The sequence below is a fragment of the Pelodiscus sinensis genome, chromosome 1 (genome assembly GCF_049634645.1).
Source record: "Pelodiscus sinensis isolate JC-2024 chromosome 1, ASM4963464v1, whole genome shotgun sequence".
NCBI lineage: Eukaryota > Metazoa > Chordata > Testudines > Trionychidae > Pelodiscus > Pelodiscus sinensis.
Genome location: NC_134711.1, coordinates 189,642,394 through 189,661,819, shown reverse-complemented (window position 1 = coordinate 189,661,819; position 19,426 = coordinate 189,642,394). Strand labels below are relative to the sequence as shown.

General features: G+C 42.7%; 1 protein-coding gene and 1 long non-coding RNA gene across 2 annotated transcripts in view; one reads left to right on the top strand and one right to left on the bottom strand.

Moving 5' to 3' along the window:
- The window catches only part of LOC102450348 (interferon-induced GTP-binding protein Mx2-like), a 31,370-nt gene extending 11,954 nt beyond the window's left edge, over positions 1–19,416 (bottom strand). Inside the window, exons 1-9 of the mRNA XM_075912149.1 lie at positions 19,285–19,416; positions 17,013–17,468; positions 14,121–14,313; positions 9,811–9,948; positions 5,269–5,423; positions 4,598–4,736; positions 3,246–3,444; positions 2,071–2,149; positions 999–1,121 (exon numbers count right to left, since the gene is read on the bottom strand). Of these exons, the coding sequence (XP_075768264.1) occupies positions 999–1,121; positions 2,071–2,149; positions 3,246–3,444; positions 4,598–4,736; positions 5,269–5,423; positions 9,811–9,948; positions 14,121–14,313; positions 17,013–17,414 (1,428 nt within the window). The 5' untranslated portion in view covers positions 17,415–17,468; positions 19,285–19,416. The remainder of the gene's footprint in view (positions 1–998; positions 1,122–2,070; positions 2,150–3,245; positions 3,445–4,597; positions 4,737–5,268; positions 5,424–9,810; positions 9,949–14,120; positions 14,314–17,012; positions 17,469–19,284) is intronic.
- Positions 176–19,426, top strand: LOC112546999 (uncharacterized). Its single transcript, XR_012898129.1, has 2 exons — positions 176–308; positions 19,216–19,426. It is a non-coding gene; the product is annotated as an uncharacterized LOC112546999 (long non-coding RNA).

Genomic DNA, 19,426 nt, shown 5'->3' with positions numbered 1-19,426 from the left:
TGCAATAAACTTTGCATAAAATAGTTAATTTGCATTTAATTTTAATGGTTCAAAGAATGTCAGGCAAAATGGTCGGCCCTCACGCATGTTCACTTCATCAAATCTGGCCCTCTTTGAAAAAAGTTTGAACACCCCTGCTATAGAGCAAAAGGATCCAAGTGAGCGAGAAGGGGTAGCCTTGAGTGTATCCATGAAACAGCTGAGGTCTGATTCAGAGGCAGAGGGAGCTTGTGTAAGCAGTGTAAACTGGTTCTTCCAGCTCCGAGATGGAAAAGAAGCTAGACCTGCCTGAGCTGTGGCCAGAGAGGGTAAGCTTGAGTAAGACCTGTAAGTCTGATATTTTATATCCACTTCTAAGGCCTGTGAACTTTTTGGAGAAAATATATTGTGTTTGTTTCCCTGCATGTATATGATAACAGTATCCCAGAGGAGAACTCTAGCAGGCCAAAGCCCAGGTAACAATTGGCAGCCAGGGAGGTGTAAGCTGGAGACCCAGTCTGGGGGGTGGGAGTTGGATCAGAGTATTGCACTTTGAAGAGAAGTGGAGGCACAGTTCTGCATTATGACAGGGGTGCACTTGAAAGACTGGAAGGTGGTGTCTGTGGGAGCAGCTTAATTAGTACTACGGGAACAACCATTCACCACAGTAGGTCTCATGGATGTTAAAGGGCAGAAAGGATTGCCATGAACATCCAGTCAGATCTCCTGTACATTTCAGGCCATTGGGTCTGACCTACCCCACCAGTAATAGACCCATCACATCAGGCTGGGGCTCATAATAAGGAGATTGTTGAAGCTCTTTCAACTGGCCACCATGAGCCAAACACAGCTATGGTTTAAATCCAGGGATGCACTTAGCCTTATATGTTGTAAGCCATGAAAGCCCTACAAAGTTAATGGAAGAAATGAATTTGTTCCCTTTTGAAATTCATGAAAATGTAGTCATTTATTCTGCTCCCTTAGGTGCGCCACACAAGAAAATACACATTTATACTCACATCTATTAGGAAAAACAGCTTCTCGCCTTCTGTTTTGGGTGCGCCTTTGCCATATTTGCGTAACTCTTCAGTTGCTTTTTGGAGCTGGATGTTTATTTGTTCTTCTAAAACAGGCAAAGATTTCTAGGGGTAGAAAAAAAATACTTGAACAGATCGGACAATTCCATTTAAGTAGAAAGAAATTTCAGGGTATGACATGGAGATATATAAATCCTGTGCTGCCCATAAAAATCAAGAAAGGCAGTGTTGATTTTAGACTGCAGAGCAGGCTATGAGGAAGTGTTCTTTTGTGCTTTCCTTACTTTTTTTTTTTTTTTTAAAGGTATCTTGCTTGTCTAGTGCAGCATCCTATTTGGAGAAGCAGTGCATCTCAGCAGTCTTTTTCTTATGATTAAACAGTGAATAAAAAGACTATGTAGCATCTGAAATGTTTCATTTATTATATATTTTTCATGATTCCAAAAGTTAACTGATAACTCGCTCTAATTAACACTACTTTATCCATAGGCTTCAAAGCACTTTACAAAGGAAAGCAAGGATCAGAATCCCTACTTTAAAAAGAGAGGAGGAGGAGAAGGGAGGGGGGTCATAGATTAAGTGATTTGACCATGGTTAAATAGTAGGACAGCAACAAGGCTAAACATAACATGGATCAGCTGACTATTGTTGGTGGAAATGTTTCCGATTGCTTTTTTTTCCACAGAAAGAAGCAGTTTTGGACAAGCTGACACTATAAGGTCAAGTTCATATAATTTTAACTGGGAAAGAGCTGGACTATTCTATTTTACTGATAGATTCCAAACACTTTGGGGGGAAAAATCCCCTGATAATACCTCTGGGTTGGCAGCTGAACTAAAAAAACCAACCAACCAACCAAAAACAGTTATCCACTCAGCTCTACATCTGACTCAGGCTCAGCATAATGGGCCATGTGCTTGCAGACTGCAATCCAGAAAGATAATTAAAGACTATTCAAATAAATAATGTTTATAGGCCCAGTCCTCCAAAAAATGCAAGATTGAATCCTATTTTGTAAAGGTCACCGATGTAAACAGTTTCTTTGTTAGCTTACATTAATGTGTTCCACAAGCTCAGCTGTAAGTTTCTCTGCCAAAATGGGGATAGTAGCCTTATTCTCCTGCAGAAGAACTCTGAAAGAGTAAGGAATATAAATGTCAGCAACTTCCATTTGCTGAACAAGATTGCAAGGTCTTCCCTAGTTCTGCAGAACAAAACACGTAACAGTTTCTTCTGATGAGGCAGGGGAACGCTGGTGAAGGTACAGCTGTTGCCTCAACACATCCTGACAAGTCTGCTTTTGTGCAAGATTGGATTCTAAACAATGAGCTGTTTGCTGAACAGACTGAGAATTAGAGAAGTTTGACACCTGTTTCAGAAAGATCACAAGATAAGAATATCCATATTTATTTGTGTATTATAGAGATAAATGTACCTCTACGCGGTAGGGATAGTGACTCAGAACCTCTTTCAGGTTTAAAAATACTCTTTATGCATGAAATGCTAAAGAGCAATCATCTATGGAGGACTGCATTCTCCTAACACAGACCATAGCATTCCTGTGTGTTTCACCATATTTTCTAGTGAATAGAACTATACATGTTAAATGCCAGAGCCAGCAAGGCACTTTAAAGCATGTGCAGAACTTGACTTCATTGGGACTACTTCAGAGTTTAATGATCACCAAGTTTAATGGTTTTCTGAACATACATAAGAACGGCTGTACTGGGTCAGACCAAAGGTCCATCTAGTCCAGTATCCTGTCTGCTGACAGTGGCCAGCATCAGGTGCCCCAGAGAGGGTGGACCGAAGACAATGATCAAGTGATTTGTCTCCTGCCATCCTTCTCCAGCCTCTGACAAACAGAGGCCAGGGACACCATTTTATCCCCTGGCTAATAGCCTTTTATGGCCCTAACCTCCATGAAATTATCTAGCTTCTCTTTAAAATTATCTATCTTCTCTTCTCTTTCTGGATCAGAGCTTAAATCAAACTTGAATCTGAAGTGTTGTTTGGTATAAGTCAAAAAGTTGTTTGGCATGTAAACTCTTGTATTTTGGAAACTACCACACAAACAAAAGGAAACTAAACAAAGAAACACCCCATCCTAAACTGACCTGAGGATAATTCTCATTATGGGCCTAATCCAAATCTGACTGGAGTCAGCAGGGATCTTTCCATTGACCTCAATGGATTGTGGATTAGGCCTTTTAACTGTTTGAAAAGTACCTAAAATGTTCATGCTCCTCAAAGAATGCTCTCTCCTTCTGGATTGCAGAGGCCAGGGTGAGGTTGTCATGAATGTCTTGCTGCCCACGACATTTAACAATCATATAACCCTTTCTTAGGTGGATGACAAGGTTTCGGACAATGTCAACAACCGACTCCTCAGTTCCTCTGTCCACCAAATCTGGTTTTGTCAGGATCCCTGTCGAGTAACATGAGGAGAAGATTAGATAAGCAAAGAAATTATGAGGGAAGATTTTTAACATATTCTGTTTTCAAGGTATTTATTGGCATAATATCATTGGCCGTAGGGCCCTAAATTTAGCTATCCCTTTAGATCAGGAGCAGGCAATTATTTTTGTTGGGAGGGGGCACTCCAAGAATTTGATAAGTGGGTAAGAGCCTCAGTGTTCCATGATATTAAATGAGGAGGTAAGCAGTCTGGGATGGAGGATGGATGCAGAAGGGAGTGTGGGGGTAAAGTATTGGATTGCATGGGGGAGGGCAGTCTGAGGGAGTCCGGGGCCGCCTGTGAGCCTAGGCAGACTCGGCAGTCGCCTAGGGCACCACCGGCCCGGGGCGCCCGATGATGATGTCACGGGGCGCCCGGGCACCCAATGATTACTTCACAGCCATTGATGGCCAGGCAGGCAGGGGCGTCAGCTGCTGCAGCTCACCTTGGACCACTCCTGGAGGGAGTTTGGGCGAAGGAGGGGTTTGTGACCTGGAGAAAGAGGCTAGGGTTCACAAGGGGTTGAAGGCATTTGGGTTGTGACCTGGGGCCATGGATCAGGGTGTAGAGTCTTGCGGGGGGAGGGGGAGTACAGGAGGAGCGGGGGGAAGAGCTGGGGAGCCAGAGGCAGGGTTTGGCTGGAAGACTTATCTCAGTGACTCCCAGCCAACAGCTCAGTGGGTTTCTCAGGCAGCCTCCGTGCCTGCCCTGCAGGGGACATATGGGTCTGCAGAGCTATGAGCTTGAGGAGAGGGAGGTGGAGAGATGCTGCATTCTGACTGCTTCAAAGAGGCAGGGGCAGGGGGAGCATGTGCTTGCAGCTGTTGAAAGACAAATGGCTCTGGCAGCCGTTTTTCTGAGTGGCGTGTGGGCTGGCAGGGCAGGTAAGGGAGCCTGCCTGAGGTGCCCTGCTGTGTCCACTGGCTGGATCCAGCCAATGGGGTCATATTTTCCTCAACCCTGCATTACATGTCAGTTTCCTTTTATTGATGCACAAAATTCATGTTCCCCCTTTCCCTCCCCCACCATAGTGGGTAGGTGTTTGCAGGGATGGGGAGAGGGGGAAATATTAGAACTCTACGACCTGCCTTCCCCCGTTTGTATATTTAAAAGCATGTCTTACCTAGAGTTCTCTCTCCATCAGGGTCCACTTCTTGAGCCATTTTCAGGGCCTCTGTTGTTGCAATATCCACGTTACTTGGCACCACTACCAAGTTTATTGTCTCTTGCTTATCAATAAATTTTTTAATTAGCTTTTTGATCTGTAATAAAATATGGTAAGAAAGAAAAGCAGTAAAGTTTGATGTGACAAATACCATTAGATGCCAGGCTTCTTCTTATCTGAGGAGGTAGAATTGTATCAATCATGTGTATGAAATTGTGACAGAAGTGAATGGGGAGGTACAAATACCAAGAGAGGGAAAATGGTTCTCACTATAAAGGCTAATTTATTTCTCTAAACCCTGATCTACACTAGAAATTTACTTTGAAATAACCCCCTCCCCCTAATTTTGAGATACTCCGCAGGGCGTCCATACTACCAAATCCGTTATTTTGAAATAACAGGCTAGTTATTTGAAATCTATTCCCACTTTCCTCAGGGAATAACACTTATTTTGAAATTGTTATTTTAAAATAGCATTATTGTGGATGATCTGATGCTGCTAATTCAAAATAATTGTTCTCCAAAGGCCTCTCACAGCTGCACTTCCGACCACTCTGGCCACATCTGTCATCTCCACTGCTCTTCTCCTCTTGCTTGAAACTCCAGGTAGAACATGCATGTTGCATTACCTGTTCTCCAATGTCTTGCGGCTGATTCCCTACAGCTACCCTTGCGATTCCTGGAAGATCGATCAGCGTCAGATCTGGAACATTTGGGGAACTAATTTCTAGGGAAATTAATTCCCTGCTAATGCCCACTCCTTCACCAGCAATTGCATTCTGGGCTAGAAAGGAGAAAAAGGAAAGAAAAGCAAATTGTTGGAAGTCCATCATGAGAATTTCAGATTAGAACATATTAGAAGTGGAAAGTTCCTGTTGCAGCCTTTTTTAAGGGAGGTATTTTGGGACTCTATTTTACAAAGGCAAAATCCCATAGAAATTAATGGGTCAGGATTGGACTCCAGTGCAGGATTTGAACTCTAATAAAGAACGCATTGTCTGTGAATTAAAACTTTCTGAAAACCCAATGTACAAAAATCAAATATCTGAAGATGGCTTAGAAAACAGTGATATAATTATTATAATACTTAGCGTGTACATAAATGGTTCCTCATCTTTAAAATTCTAGACACACATTAGTTAATCCTGACAACCTTACAAGGTACTAAAGGGTTATTATCCACATTCTATAAATGGATGAAATGAGGCATAGAGATTAAGTGACTTGTCAAAGATTTAGGAATGTTAAACTGGTTAACTGGTTAAACAAAAGCTCTGAACCATTTTGACTCAGGTCCTGCTGCCCAGCCCACCACCCAGCCCCGTTGTGGCTATAAGCTCCTGCCACAGCTGTGAGGTCCCCTTACTCAGTCCCTCCACCCTACCACAGCTGTGGGGTCCCTCCTCTCAGGCCGGTGTTGCTCTGGTCCAGCGGGTCTGGCCACTACCAGACTTTGCTGACAAGGGCAGTAAGCTATATGCTTACCAGTTAACCTTTTAACATCTCTCCCAAGATTATATAGCAAATCAGTGGCAGAGCTATGACCAGAATGGAAGAATATTGCGTTCCCATACTCTATTTTAGCCATCCGACCACACAGTCAAAATCAAACACCAGGTCACAGAAGCCTGCAAGTACATTTGACTGGTTTATCAATTAAATGCAACATCATTTTATAGCTGTTGATTGCTGCAGTTTCTTTGAAAAAGTTATTTGGTAAACAACTCATGAGAAACCTTCAGAAGCATGATTCGCTTATTTCACTTGCATGTCACTTACCTTGCTTCCTGACCAGGTTTTTTGTAAATTATTTCTTGAAAACCTTGGAGAATAGATGTACACTGTGATGCTGTGTGAAAGGAAGATGGCAGTGTGTATCACAGTTACCACGGAGTACAAAATATATGGTAATTTTGTAAAATGTATCATATAAAGTAGTAATAGAAAAGAGTTAGACTGCTGTTTTTATGCATGTATCATATTCAGTGCTGTTGGTAGGGGATGTGGGACCTAGGACAACCCCTCAAACCCTACGGCTATGTCTACACTCACAGCTTCTTGCGCAAGTATGGCCGTTCTTGTGCAAGAATCCGCAGAGCGTCCACACTGCCCGCCCGTTCCTGTGCAAGGAAATTTACGGTACCACGTGGTAAGAGAGGGCTTCTTGCGCAAGAGCTAAGCTCTTTTTTAACAGGTGCAAGCCCTCTTTCGCAGGAGTTCTTGTGGAAGAGGGCAGTGTGAACGCTCGGCAGGGATTTCTTGCGCAAGAGAGCCCTATGGCTAAAATGGCAATCAGAGCTTTCTTGCGCAAGAGAGCATCCACACTGCCATGGGAGCTCTTGCGCAAAAGCACAGCGCGCACATGGCAGTGTGGACATTTTCTTGCATAAGACTTCTTGCACAAGAACCCTTGTGCAAGATGTTCTTGCGCAAGAAGCCGCCAGTGTAGACATAGCCTACCTGTTCCTACCCCATCTCACCTCTTCTTGCACTTGCTCCACCCCTCCCACCAAGCCCCCACCACACCTTTTCCTCTCCCAAGGGATGCCAGGAGCCACAGGAGTCTGAGGGGCTGGGGACAGGTTGCTTGCTGTTGCTGGTGCCTGTTTCTGTCCCTTGCCACTCTGGACTCTGCATCCCTCAAAGTGTGGGGTTCCCCAAAGCACAAGGGCTGGGGGTGGTTGCACCAGTCAGCCCTAGGGATGGGATGGCTCCGCAGGGGCGGATATAGGGCAGGGTGAGCAGGGCGGCCGCCCCGGGCTCCTCGCTTCAAGAAGCCCCACGCATGCGCCGTGGCGCCACCGTGCATGCACCATGTCAAAGAGGGGCCCCGCAAAATTGTGCTCCCCTGGGTCCCGCAAAATCGTCATCTGCCCCTGTGGCTCCGATCATGTTTGTTTTAGAAATACATAGCAGAAATACCACTTCAATCTCAAACATGTGTTGTGTTCCTGCATAGCCCCTGCCAGTCAGATTTTGATCAGGGCTAACAGTCCTTGTGTTGAATGACTTATTGAAGGTCTCAACTTAGACACCCAGTGTGCCCCTCCTTGAGCTATTTCAGAGGGCTGAGCAATGGCTGACAAGAGACTCAGCAAGATGTGACCTAAGAATCCATCTTTCTGCCGGCAACTTTCTAGGTACATGGGCTGAAAGTATAAAAAAAGAGAATGGGACTCACTTTGTCTTCATTCCTGGTTCACCCCTCTGGACTGTTTTCTAGAAAAGCAGCTTTGAACAAGGGACTGATGATCCCCAACTTGTTTGTGGCTCAGAGAGACTTTGTAAATTAGCAGACGTATTTTTGCTCTGATCCTGACATACAGACTCTAAAAGATCAGTTGTGTGTGTTCCGTTTAATCTTGTAATAACTCACTTTGCTAAAGATTTATTGATATAAAAGAAATCTAAAACTAAAGGACTGACATGTGTGTGATATTTGGTAAAATGCTAAAGTGTGTAATTTTACCTGTTGTGCATGTTTGACCCTTTGGCATTAGAAGAACCTTATGTATGGTGAATCTGGTTTTCAGTAACCTTTCATAGAATCATAGAATCATAGAATAATAGGACTGGAAGGGACCTTGAGAGGTCATCGAGTCCAGCCCCCCGCCCTCAAGGCAGGACCAAGCTCCGTCTACACCATCCCTGACAGATGTCTATCTAACCTGTTCTTAAATATCTCCAGAGAGGGAGATTCCACCACCTCCCTTGGCAATTTATTCCAATATTTGACCACCCTGACAGTTAGGAATTTTTTCCTAATGTCCAATCTAAACCTCCCCTGCTGCACTTTAAGCCCATTACTCCTTGTCCTGTCCTCAGAAACCAAGAGGAACAAATTTTCGCCTTCCTCCTTGTGACACCCTTTTAGATATTTGAAAACCGCTATCATGTCCCCCCTTAATCTTCTTTTTTCCAAACTAAACAAGCCCAGTTCATGAAGCCTGGCTTCATAGGTCATGTTCTCTAGACCTTTAATCATTCTTGTCGCTCTTCTCTGTACCCTTTCCAATTTCTCCACATCTTTCTTGAAATGTGGCGCCCAGAACTGGACACAGTACTCCAGCTGAGGCCTAACTAGTGCAGAGTAGAGCGGCAGAATGACTTCACGAGTTTTGCTTACAACACACCTGTTGATACAACCTAGAATCATATTTGCTTTTTTTGCAACAGCATCACACTGTTGGCTCATATTCAACTTGTGGTCCACTATGACCCCTAGATCCCTTTCCGCCATGCTCCTTCCTAGACAGTTGCTTCCCATCTTGTATGTATGGAACTGATTGTTCCTTCCTAAGTGGAGCACTTTGCATTTCTCTTTATTAAACCTCATCCTGTTTACCTCTGACCATTTCTCTAACTTGCTAAGGTCATTTTGAATTATGTCCCTATCCTCCAAAGAAGTTGCAACCCCACCCAGTTTGGTATCATCTGCAAACTTAATAAGCATACTCTCTATCCCAATATCTACATCATTGATGAAATGATGTAGACCATAAAATCCTGTTGTCTGGGTGGAGTGCCAGAGGCTGGAATGCCTAAGGAAACAATGGGTTTGGCTTTTTATTCATCACTAAGGTGACACAGGAACCCACCACTGTTCCTGGCATGGTGAATTTTAATGACAGAATAACCTCCATTTTGGAGTGCCCCTGCCCTGTTGCTTAGTAGCCTGTGCTGAGCTAGCGTTCATAGCTATGACCCACCTACGCAGTGACTCATACCTAAAACCAAGAACAATGTATGTAAGTATGCAAGGTAAAACAAGGACAATGAAACCTTTTGCTTCAGAACATAAGCTGGTATCTCTCCTATCCCTGAGAGCTGTTCTCACCCATCATGGAACACAACTAGCTAGCTGCATGCATTTTTTTTTTAGTCTTCCCTAAGAATCCTGATATTGCCCAAGTACAAGATGATAACTCAGATACTCTATGGCCTGAGCTGGCCTGAAAAGTCCTGGAGCAAATAACTTCTGCTGTAAAAATGCAGCAGTGCCATTGAGTTCAGCTGAATTGTGAGTTATTCCAGCTGTGAATGTGGCTTCCTGGGCAGTTATGGTCAGGGGTTAATCTGGGACATGTTATTCTGGCTAACAGAAGGGAATAAAGGATGAAAGAGGAGGATCTGATTAATTTTATCAGAATGCAAGAAATAGTGCTGCTTACCTTTTCTTATTTCTTTTTCAACCACTGAAGGATCATGGAGTTCTTCATTTATATCCTGGTAACTAATTGTCCCTTTCCATTCCTGCTGAGGAGCCAATTTTTTCAGTTTGAGCTCTAAGGGGCATCTGGTAACAATACCTAAAGTTGTCCATAAAGAGAGTTCATCCTATTAACAATTGTCCTTGTTACTTTGAATGGATACAGTAGACAGCGCAAACCACAGAATGTAGCTTTTCCTACTGCCAGCTGAAAAATGGCCAAAGGTTTTCAGTGTGTTCGCAGAGCTTACACACCATGGAATAACTGAGAGCTCGGCATAGGCAGGGCAATGAGTAAAACTATCATCCTGATGGTATGTATGCAGCATTGGGCAGTGACCATGTTTAAAGTACTGTACTTTGTTTCACGAGATCTTGCATTTGTTTGAGAGCTATTTCATACAGTTAACATGGGGATTGGAAACCAGGTATATACATCTGAACAGAGAGGAATCATTTAAGGCATGTGAACCCTAGATGTTTTATTCCTTGAATAGACATTTTATGTATCAGGCACCCACTATAGAATTGTACTCTGATCCTGCTCTAGAATAGGGAAGTGATTGTGTTGTATAGGATTGCTTAAACAATCTGGTAAGGTATTTCTATCGGTATGAGGAGTGATTTCTTTAGAACTCTATTAGGTTTGAATACATTTTAAAGCCAGAAAGGACCATTATGACCATCTAGTCTGAGTTCCTACATAACACAGGCCATAGAACTGCACCCTGTGACTCCTGCCTCAGGCCAGTACTGCATCCTGTCATGCTAGTGCATATGATTTAGAAAAACATCCAGCCCTGATTTTTTTTAAATAGAATCCTCTTGGTTTTGGGTCTGTTAATCTTCATGGGTCTTTCCCATAGGAAATAGCAGCTGAACTTGATAGGTACAAATAGAGGTGTGATTTCCACTTTGGCCTAACTCACACCCAGGAGGTGTGAAGGTGAAGCAAAGGCATGGCAAAGCTGTTCTAGAGTTCTGTGGTTTACCAGCCTTGTCTCTGGCAGATCTTCTGTTCTTAGAGTAAAGTGGCTCAGAAAAACATATTTTGCCAGGCTGTGACATAGAGCATTTCAATGCTCATGTCTCCTGTTTAGACACTAGCTTCAGAAATATGCTGAGAGAAGGTCTTTTGAATGCCTAAACTGCTGCCAGGATCATAAGAGCTATAGGCAAGTGTCCTATAGTGCCAGCAAAGGCTCCATATTGTGCTTCTGTACCAAACAACTGGAGGATAGCTAATGTGACACATTTTTTTTAAAAAGGACTCCTGAGGTGACTCTGGCAATTACAGGCTGGTAAACCTGACTCAGTACCAGGAAAACCAGTTGAAATTACATCGAAGAATAATATTGTCAGACAGATTAACATAGTTTGTTGAGGAAGTGTTGACATTGTTTCTCTAAAGGGAAATCACTCCTCATCACTATTAACAATTTTTTGAAGGGAATCAATAATCACTTTGACAAGGGGCATTTAGAGGACATAGTGTATTTAGATTTTCAGAAAGCCTCTGACAAGGTCCCTCATGAAAGGCTCTTAAGCAAAGTAAGTTGTCATGGGGTAAGAGGGAAGGTCCTCTCAAGGACTGGTAATTGGCTAAAAGATAGGAAACAAATGGTAGGAATAAGTGGTCAGTTTTCAGAATGGAGAGAGGTAAGCAATAGTGTACCACCAGGGGTCTGTACTAGGACTATACAGCATGCATGGGTAGTGAGTGAAGGCAGCGCTAGGGGAGGGAAGCACCACAGAGAGGGTGGGTGGGCAGGGCCTACAGAAGGCATTCTAGCAGTGGAGTGTGGGTGGGGCCATGTCTGGCAGTTTGGGAAGTTTCCCCGACCTGTGATACCTGCTGCCTTGTCAACATATTCATAAGTCATCTGCAAAAAGAAGTAAACAGTGAGATTGCTCAAAAAAGTTAAGTCCACAACAAACTGAAGAGCTTCAAAAGGATCTCACAAAACAGGGTTACTCAACAAAATGGCAGCTGAAATTCAATTTTGATATGGACTTTGGAAAACAATCAATCAATCTCAACTATACATGTACAATAATGAAATCTAAACCAGGGATTTGGAGCAATCACATTTTTTAATTGCTCTGCTCCAGCTCCGCTCCGGCAGCAATAGTGACTGCTCCAGCTCCGCTCTGACTCCACTCCGACTCAAATTAATTTTTAACTATAAAAATATGTGTTGTGTTGTAGCGTTAGTACATGCTATCGCTGTTCTACGACATTAATTGTTGGGAAATAACGAGGCTACACATTACAAGGTTGAAGATAAACACATACTTATCTAACTAATCTATGTGAGTACATACTCGCCTAACCTTGGCACAAAAGTGGACGCAATCTGCAATGTTGCCGGATGTCTGATAATTATCTGATTCTTTAATAAAACGTATCTCCTAAAAACTTTGTAATTTTGTATCTGTACATTAAATCTTGATTTCGGCCAAAGTGAGAATAACTGTGACTTATTAAGTAAAGTGGTAAAGTAGATGTTAATGTCAATTGTTATACAATCTGAAACTTTTTGGCACATTTAGGATTTTCTTGCTAAAATATCATTCATTTTGGATTGAAAATGAAAAAAAAAAAAAAAAAAAAACCTGGAGCAGTAGAGCAGTCAAGATTTTCTGTGCTCCAGCTCTGCTCCAGCTCCCAGCAAAAACCTGCAGCTCCACTGCTCCGCGCTCCAGCTCCGGGCTCCGCTCCAAAGCCCTGATCTAAACTAGCTGTTAACACTCAAGAAAGAACCCCGAGTCATTGTGAATAGTTCTCTAAAAACTCAATGTGCAGCTGCAATCAAAAAAGTGAACAGCGTGTTGGGAATCATTAAGAAAGGACTAGATAAGACAGAAAATATTTTGCCTCTATATAAATTCATAGTATAATGCAGTGTTTCCCAACCAGGGTTCCACAAAACCCTGAGGTTCTGCAGACCATTGTCAGGGGTTCCACGAGAAATTGTGAAATAAATAAAAAATTGTTTTTTTACAATGTAAGCTGACATATAAAACCCCAGCTCTTTACAAATAAATTTTCTTGACAATAATTTAGCAGTAATGGAATTACACTCCCCACTGTCAACATTTTCTGGCCAAGCAAACATTTTCATAGGTAGGGGTTCCTTGGGATATGAAAAATTATTTTAGGGGTTCCTCCATGGGAAAAAGATTGGGAATCACTGGTATAATGCATGCAGTTATTCATCCCATCTCAAGATATATTGGAAGAGTTCAGAAAAGGTCAACAAAAATTAGGGTTTAGAATGGTTTCTGTATGAGGAGAGATTAAAGACTAGGACTTTTCATTTTAGAAAAGAAGAGACTAAGGGGAGATATGATAGAGGTCTATAAAATCATGACTGGTATGGAGAAAATGAATAAGGAAAAGTTACTTGTTCCTATAACACAAGAACTATTGGTCACCAAGGCTACATCTAGACTGCTTTCTTCTGCTGAAAGAAGATATGCAAATTTGGAGCTAATTTGCATATCTTCCAATCACGTAATTGGAAGTGGTTTTGTCAAAAAAGAAAGCAGTTTACATGTGGTTCTTTTGGGGGAAAAAAACACCCTTTTTCAAAAGAACTCTGCACACCTCATATTTTTTAGGAAAAAGGATTCTTTTGAAAAAGGGTTTCCCCCCCCAAAAGAACCTCATCTGAACTGCTTTCCTTTTAGACAAAACCTCTTCCAATTGTATTATTGGGACAAGATATGCAAATTAGGTCTGAATTTCCATATCATATTTTGGCAGAAGAAAGCAGTCTAGATGTAACCCAAGTGAAATTAATAGATTTAAAACAAACAAAAGGAAGTATCTCTTCATACCACCCACCATCAGCCTGTGGAACTCCTTGTCAGAGGACATTGTGAAGACCAGGACTTTAAACAGGGTTATAAAAAGAACTAGATACATTCCTGGAGGATAGGTCCATCAATGCTTATAAGCCAGGATGGATAGGAATAGAGTTCCTGCTTATGTTGTGAGAAGCTGGGAATGGGTGACAAGGGAAGGATCAGTTGATGATTGCCCCCCGCGGGAATGAACAGAACAGATAACTGGCATTGGCCACTGTTGGAAGACCAGATACTGGGCTAGATGGACCTTTGGTCTGACCCAGTATGGCCGTTCTTATGTACCCCACTTTCAGTGATTCTAAAGTGACATGAATTACAGAATGCCAGATAGAAACACATCATTGCAACTTAGGCAAATGTCAGATTTCCAAGATGAAAAGCCAAAAGGTAAATTCTTACCACTGCCTCTGGGAAGAGCAACTCCAGACAGAGCTTCTAGAACGGAGCTTTTTCCAGAACTCTGGTCTCCAATCACTGCAATTGCTGGCAAGGCCAGGTCCTTTTCTACTCCGAGCGCTCTCAGGGAGTCAATGAGATCGATACAGGGACGGATCTTCTCCTCATATTGGCTGCTCAAGGTGTATTCTGCACTCTGTTAGAATAGCCTTTCATTTAATTTGAGCTCTTATTTCACAGAATCAGGCAGTTATATATTTGTGCCATAAATAGTGTACATCAGCAAGCTATGTACTTCAAACCACAATACCACTAGCTTTGTACTTTGAGCTACCTGCCTTCGGAAGTATTCTTGATATGGTAAGAACATTTGCCATTTCAGCATAATTTAGCTAATTTGCAGCAATGGTTGAAATATCCACTATAAATAATTTAGCAGGTAAGGGAATACATAGGAAAAGCAAGAACACAATACTGTATGTTGTTCAGTTATTTTTGGCAACTGCAGATTTTTATAGTGCATCATAATATGCTAGAACATTTATTGCAATATATATATAGTAAAATAATGATGGTCTTAGTAATAAGAAACCTCAGTACATTATCCCTATTATATTGTTGCTGTGTGCTCTGGAGAAACATAGTTTGCATGTGAGTCAGATAATGCAGAAGAAAAGTGAGAATCTACTGTAATTTCTTTATGGTCTAATAATTTTTGGTTTATGTTGATCCTTGACCTACCTCCTCATGTCCAGGGCAGGATATTGTGCCCAGGGAAAGAATAAATGCACTGGATTATTTTTTTTTTAAATTTAATTACGTAATGTCTGATGCATAAACATAGAAGAACTCCATTTTTATTAAACAAACTGCCTTTTTATTAGAGCTGCTATTCATGGTGCTCTTCAAAATACATCTTAGGGTAAGTCTAGACTGTGTTGCTCTTTTGAGATACTGGAAGTATCCCGAAATAGCAATGCTGTGTCTGTAAAAGCGCTCACTATTTCCTGAACTAGTCAGTGCACTATTCCAGCATCCCTGTAACTCTTAGTCCACGAGGGTTAAGGTATTTGTCGGAATAGTGCTTTATTTTGAAATTTGGTGCTGTGTAAACAGCACCAAATTTCAAAATAAGCTCTTTCGATTTAGCCTTGGAATAAGCTACACTTGGAATAAGCTACACTTGGAATAAGCTACATCTAGATTGCAGGCTTCTTGCGCAAGAAGCTTTTTTCAGAAGATCTCTTCCGAAAAAACTTCTTGCAAAACAGAACATCCACACTGCAAAAGTACCTTGAAAAAGCGATGTGCTTTTTCTAAAGATAGCATCCAGACTGAATGGATGATCTCTTGAAAGAAAGCTTTGATTGCTATAGACAGAATGGCCACCAGAGCACCTGTGCTTTTTCCTCTTCCCTCTTCTTCCAAAAGAATTCCCTTCTCCCCATCCACATGCGCCTTTTTGCAAAAGAGCTCTTTTGCAAAAAGGCTTCTTCCTTGTAGAAAGAGAAATACCAATGCCAGAAAAACTCCTCTGTTCCTTCGATTTACTGTCAAAAGAATGCACTTGTAGTGTGGACATAACTCAGGTTTTGTCGGAAAAATGTCTGTTTTTCCGACAAAACTCTGTAGTGTAGACGTACCCTAAGTGTCCATAATTGACTGACATCCTGCTGTCTCCTCCAAATTCTTCCTTCTTGCAAATTCTCCAGGTCTCAAGCAGGTTGCTGCATTTATGGTATCCATGTCTCTTTGAGAAAATTAGTATTTTTTTGTTTGTTTGACAGGGCAGGTAGCTTCCTATTTTAATCTAAAATCTGGTATCTGTGTACATAGATAAAAATTTAAATGCACATCTTCCACCCTGAATTAAGAACACTGTTTCAGGAAATAAATATATGGAAATACAAATGCAGAATCGCTATCTTCTATGATAAGTTCGACAATTCTTAACACCAAGGGAATAATATTTGAATCTCCGATCATAACTGCAATGATTATTATCTAATAACCTTACTAGATAACTAGTTTAGAGGTGTAAGCAACTACTTGATTAGCTGATTAAATGCAATTCAACATCCCTGAACTGGTTTATTAATTTTAATGTAAAACCCTCAAATGCATAACACTGAGATTATAAGAACAAACTTAGGAAATATTAAGAGCCTCTGTATCTCTATTGAATGCACTGGAGCTTTATGTGAAAGAACAAAAACCCAAATCCCATGATACATGATCAGAGCTGCCACAGTCAATCTTCTAGAGTTCAGAATAGTGGGTCTAGTGAAGACACATTAGTAGTCCTGCTTCTATGAGGAGTAAGGGAAGTTGAAGGGAGAGTGTGCTCCCTTTGACTTCCTGCAGTGTGGACAGCACCAAAAATCAAGTTCAGATACTTCAGCGTAAGCTATGCAATTAACGTAGCTGAAGCTGTGTATCTTAATTTGACCTTACTCCCTAGTGTATACCAGGGGCGAGATATACATGTCCTAGGGAAAGTTGGAGTTAGGCGGTGGCCCTTTTATTTAATTTGCCTACCTTTGTTTTTTTATACCTGTAGAGGAGATGCAGGTGCAAATCTTAGTAATTACATGACTGAGCGCCTAGCCCCTGATCGTGTTAAGATTTATGCATGTGCTTAAATTTACAAAGTACTATAGGAGTCAAAGGGATTTACACACATGTATAAAGTTAAACATGTGCATAGGTGTTTGCAGGACTGGTGCCTAGACTGGCATGCACAATCACAGAGACAGAATTGTTTTTATCTGTGTCCGCTACTCCAGTGTAGAGAAGTTGAGACCAGATTGCTGAAAATTCAACCCTACGAATCAGCAGCTGAGCACTGAAATGTGAAGCATTAATTTTCACTCATGTGCTAAGTACCTAACTTGCCTTATTCTGTTGCTCTTCAAAGTCATAGGTTCCCCCTTGCTGTTTCATCTTCTCTTGATAGTTCCCAGACTCCACACGTTGGGCTGCTGCTACCTGTTTCTGAAGTGCCTCATTCCTCTCTGGAGGGGCGCTCTGCAGCAAAAGGTGAGGAACTGCAGTAGCTCCTGTGGTTGCTTGCGTTACTGCAAAAGCTTCTTTAGGTTGGATTGGTTGTGATCCCCCCAAAAGTGCTGTTGCCTGTGTTGGCAAAAATGGTGCAACAGCTGCATTTGACTGCATGACTGGGGTGCCAAGAAACACTGGTGATGGTGCCTGCATCGCACGCTGTGACTTTTTACGCGCTACCAGCCTGCGCCTTTGCTTAACAGAGGAAGATACCCAGCTGCCACAGGACTTGTTCATCAACTGTCACTGAAAAGCAAAAAAGTTTGGTCCTGAAATTCTTCTATACTGCTCCTGAAATGAGAGATCGGAGTGAGTGGATTTAGCGCTGTACACAGTTATTACTATTTCAAAGTGAGTCTATTACTGTTGGTGCCAGAGCATTGCTGGAATCAGCTGGAATAGTTCTTTTCCAACCCATGGGTTGGTGTTAGCTTGTACCAGCTGAGGTTCTGACCCCTTATTTTACTTCTGAGGGAATTCACCACCAAAAAATTAAAAATTCTGCACATAGTACAGTTCTGCATATTATACTTGTCAAAACAATATAATCACACCAGTTTAGTGTAGTAATTTATTTCAAAATACCTGTCAGCAGGTGTCTCTCTTCTCATGGAGAGATTCTCCCCCAGCAACAGGAAAGGCAGTAGAGGAGGAGTGCAGGGATCTCCCTGCTTTGTACCCCCATCCCCCATGCTACTCTGCACCACCCCCTGCAAAGGGCAGGTGGGGCAATCCTACATGGTGAGGGGGAACTCATACTGGGGTCCTACACCCCTTTCCTAGTGACCAAAGTGGAATTTGCCAGGCTTGTCCATGTAGGGTGCAGGAGGGTCCTCTGGAAGGAATGTGTGTGTGTGGGGAGGGGGGGGAGGGCTATTGGGCCCTACCTGGAGTGGCGAAGAAGCAATATTTTAGGGAAAATCCCTGCTAGCAGTATGTTGGGGGGGGACACTCAGTCCCTCCCTTGCTTTGGGAGTGTGGGGCGTGTGTCTGTCAGTCTCACCCACAGGCAGGTGCTGAGAGATCCTGGGGAGTTCCTGTGTTATGGTGCTGGATTCTGGGGTTCCCTCAGGGGAGTGTGGGAGGCATGGGGTTCTGTTGGGGCCCTCCCAGGTCAGAGGGTGGGTTCCTGGGGGATTCCCTGTGGATGGATGCAGGGAGAGTATTCCCAGGCAAGTGTGTATTGCATCCATCTGTTCCTTCCTAGGACAGGGGATGCCAGAGTTGGCTGCAGGTTCCCTATGGGAAGGTGTGTGTGTGTGGGGGGGGAGGTGTTGGTCCCTCCCCAGAGTGAAGGGGTGCAGGGTTATCTCATCAGTCCTGCCCCAGGGTAGCCAGGCCTGTGGGGAGTTTCTTATGGGGGGGGGAGGAGTCCACAGGACAGCAGGCTCTGGAGCATTTCCTATGGAAATGTAGGGGAGGGGATCATTGCTGGGAGTGAGGGGTGATCTGTCAATCCCTCCTTTTGGGGCAGGAGGATGCAGGATCCAGGGGGCCTTTCATCCCTTCCCAGAGTAGAGGTGCAGCATCTGGGGAAGTCCAAATAGGGTACAGGGGGTCTGTCGGCCCCTCCTTGGGGCAAGGAGGATGGGATATGGGGGTTCTCTTATGCAACTGTGGGGGTGTCTGGAGGGGTCTGTCAATCAGTAAATCTGGAAGTTAACACTATTAATAGTAAGTATAAGTCCCCTACCCTCTGCCCCCCCCCCCAATATAGAAGAAGTCAAGTTACACCTATGTCTAAATCACATCCCCTGTTATACTTCATGCAGCCCCACACAGAAAATGAAAGTCTGGCAGGCACTGCAAGGAAATTTAAGGGCTCACAGCACTGAAAGCTATTGGAGGGTTATCCAGGCTGTCTCTCAAACCTCCTCTAAAAATGCATCATTCTTTAACAATTTAGCACATCGTCATAAAGAGATAGCAAATGTTGTATTTATTTTGTATGTTGTGTCCTTATGCTCGTAGAGAGAGTTAAAATTTCATAGAGAAAAAAAGTTTGGGTTCAGTAATTTATTTATTCCTCTCATTTCAGATTTCCTTGCAGCATCTGCCAACCGACCCACATTCAGATATGAAGAGATACAAACGTTTAAATACTTACTGAAAAGAGGAGACAGAAAAATTCTGACCTGCTTCATCCTCAGTCCAAGGAAACTAATACAGATTATCTTTGTTCTATGCTTTGTACTGTGGGTAGAGCTGGTGATGACAGAAAACAGGAGAAATGAAACTAACTCAAAGCA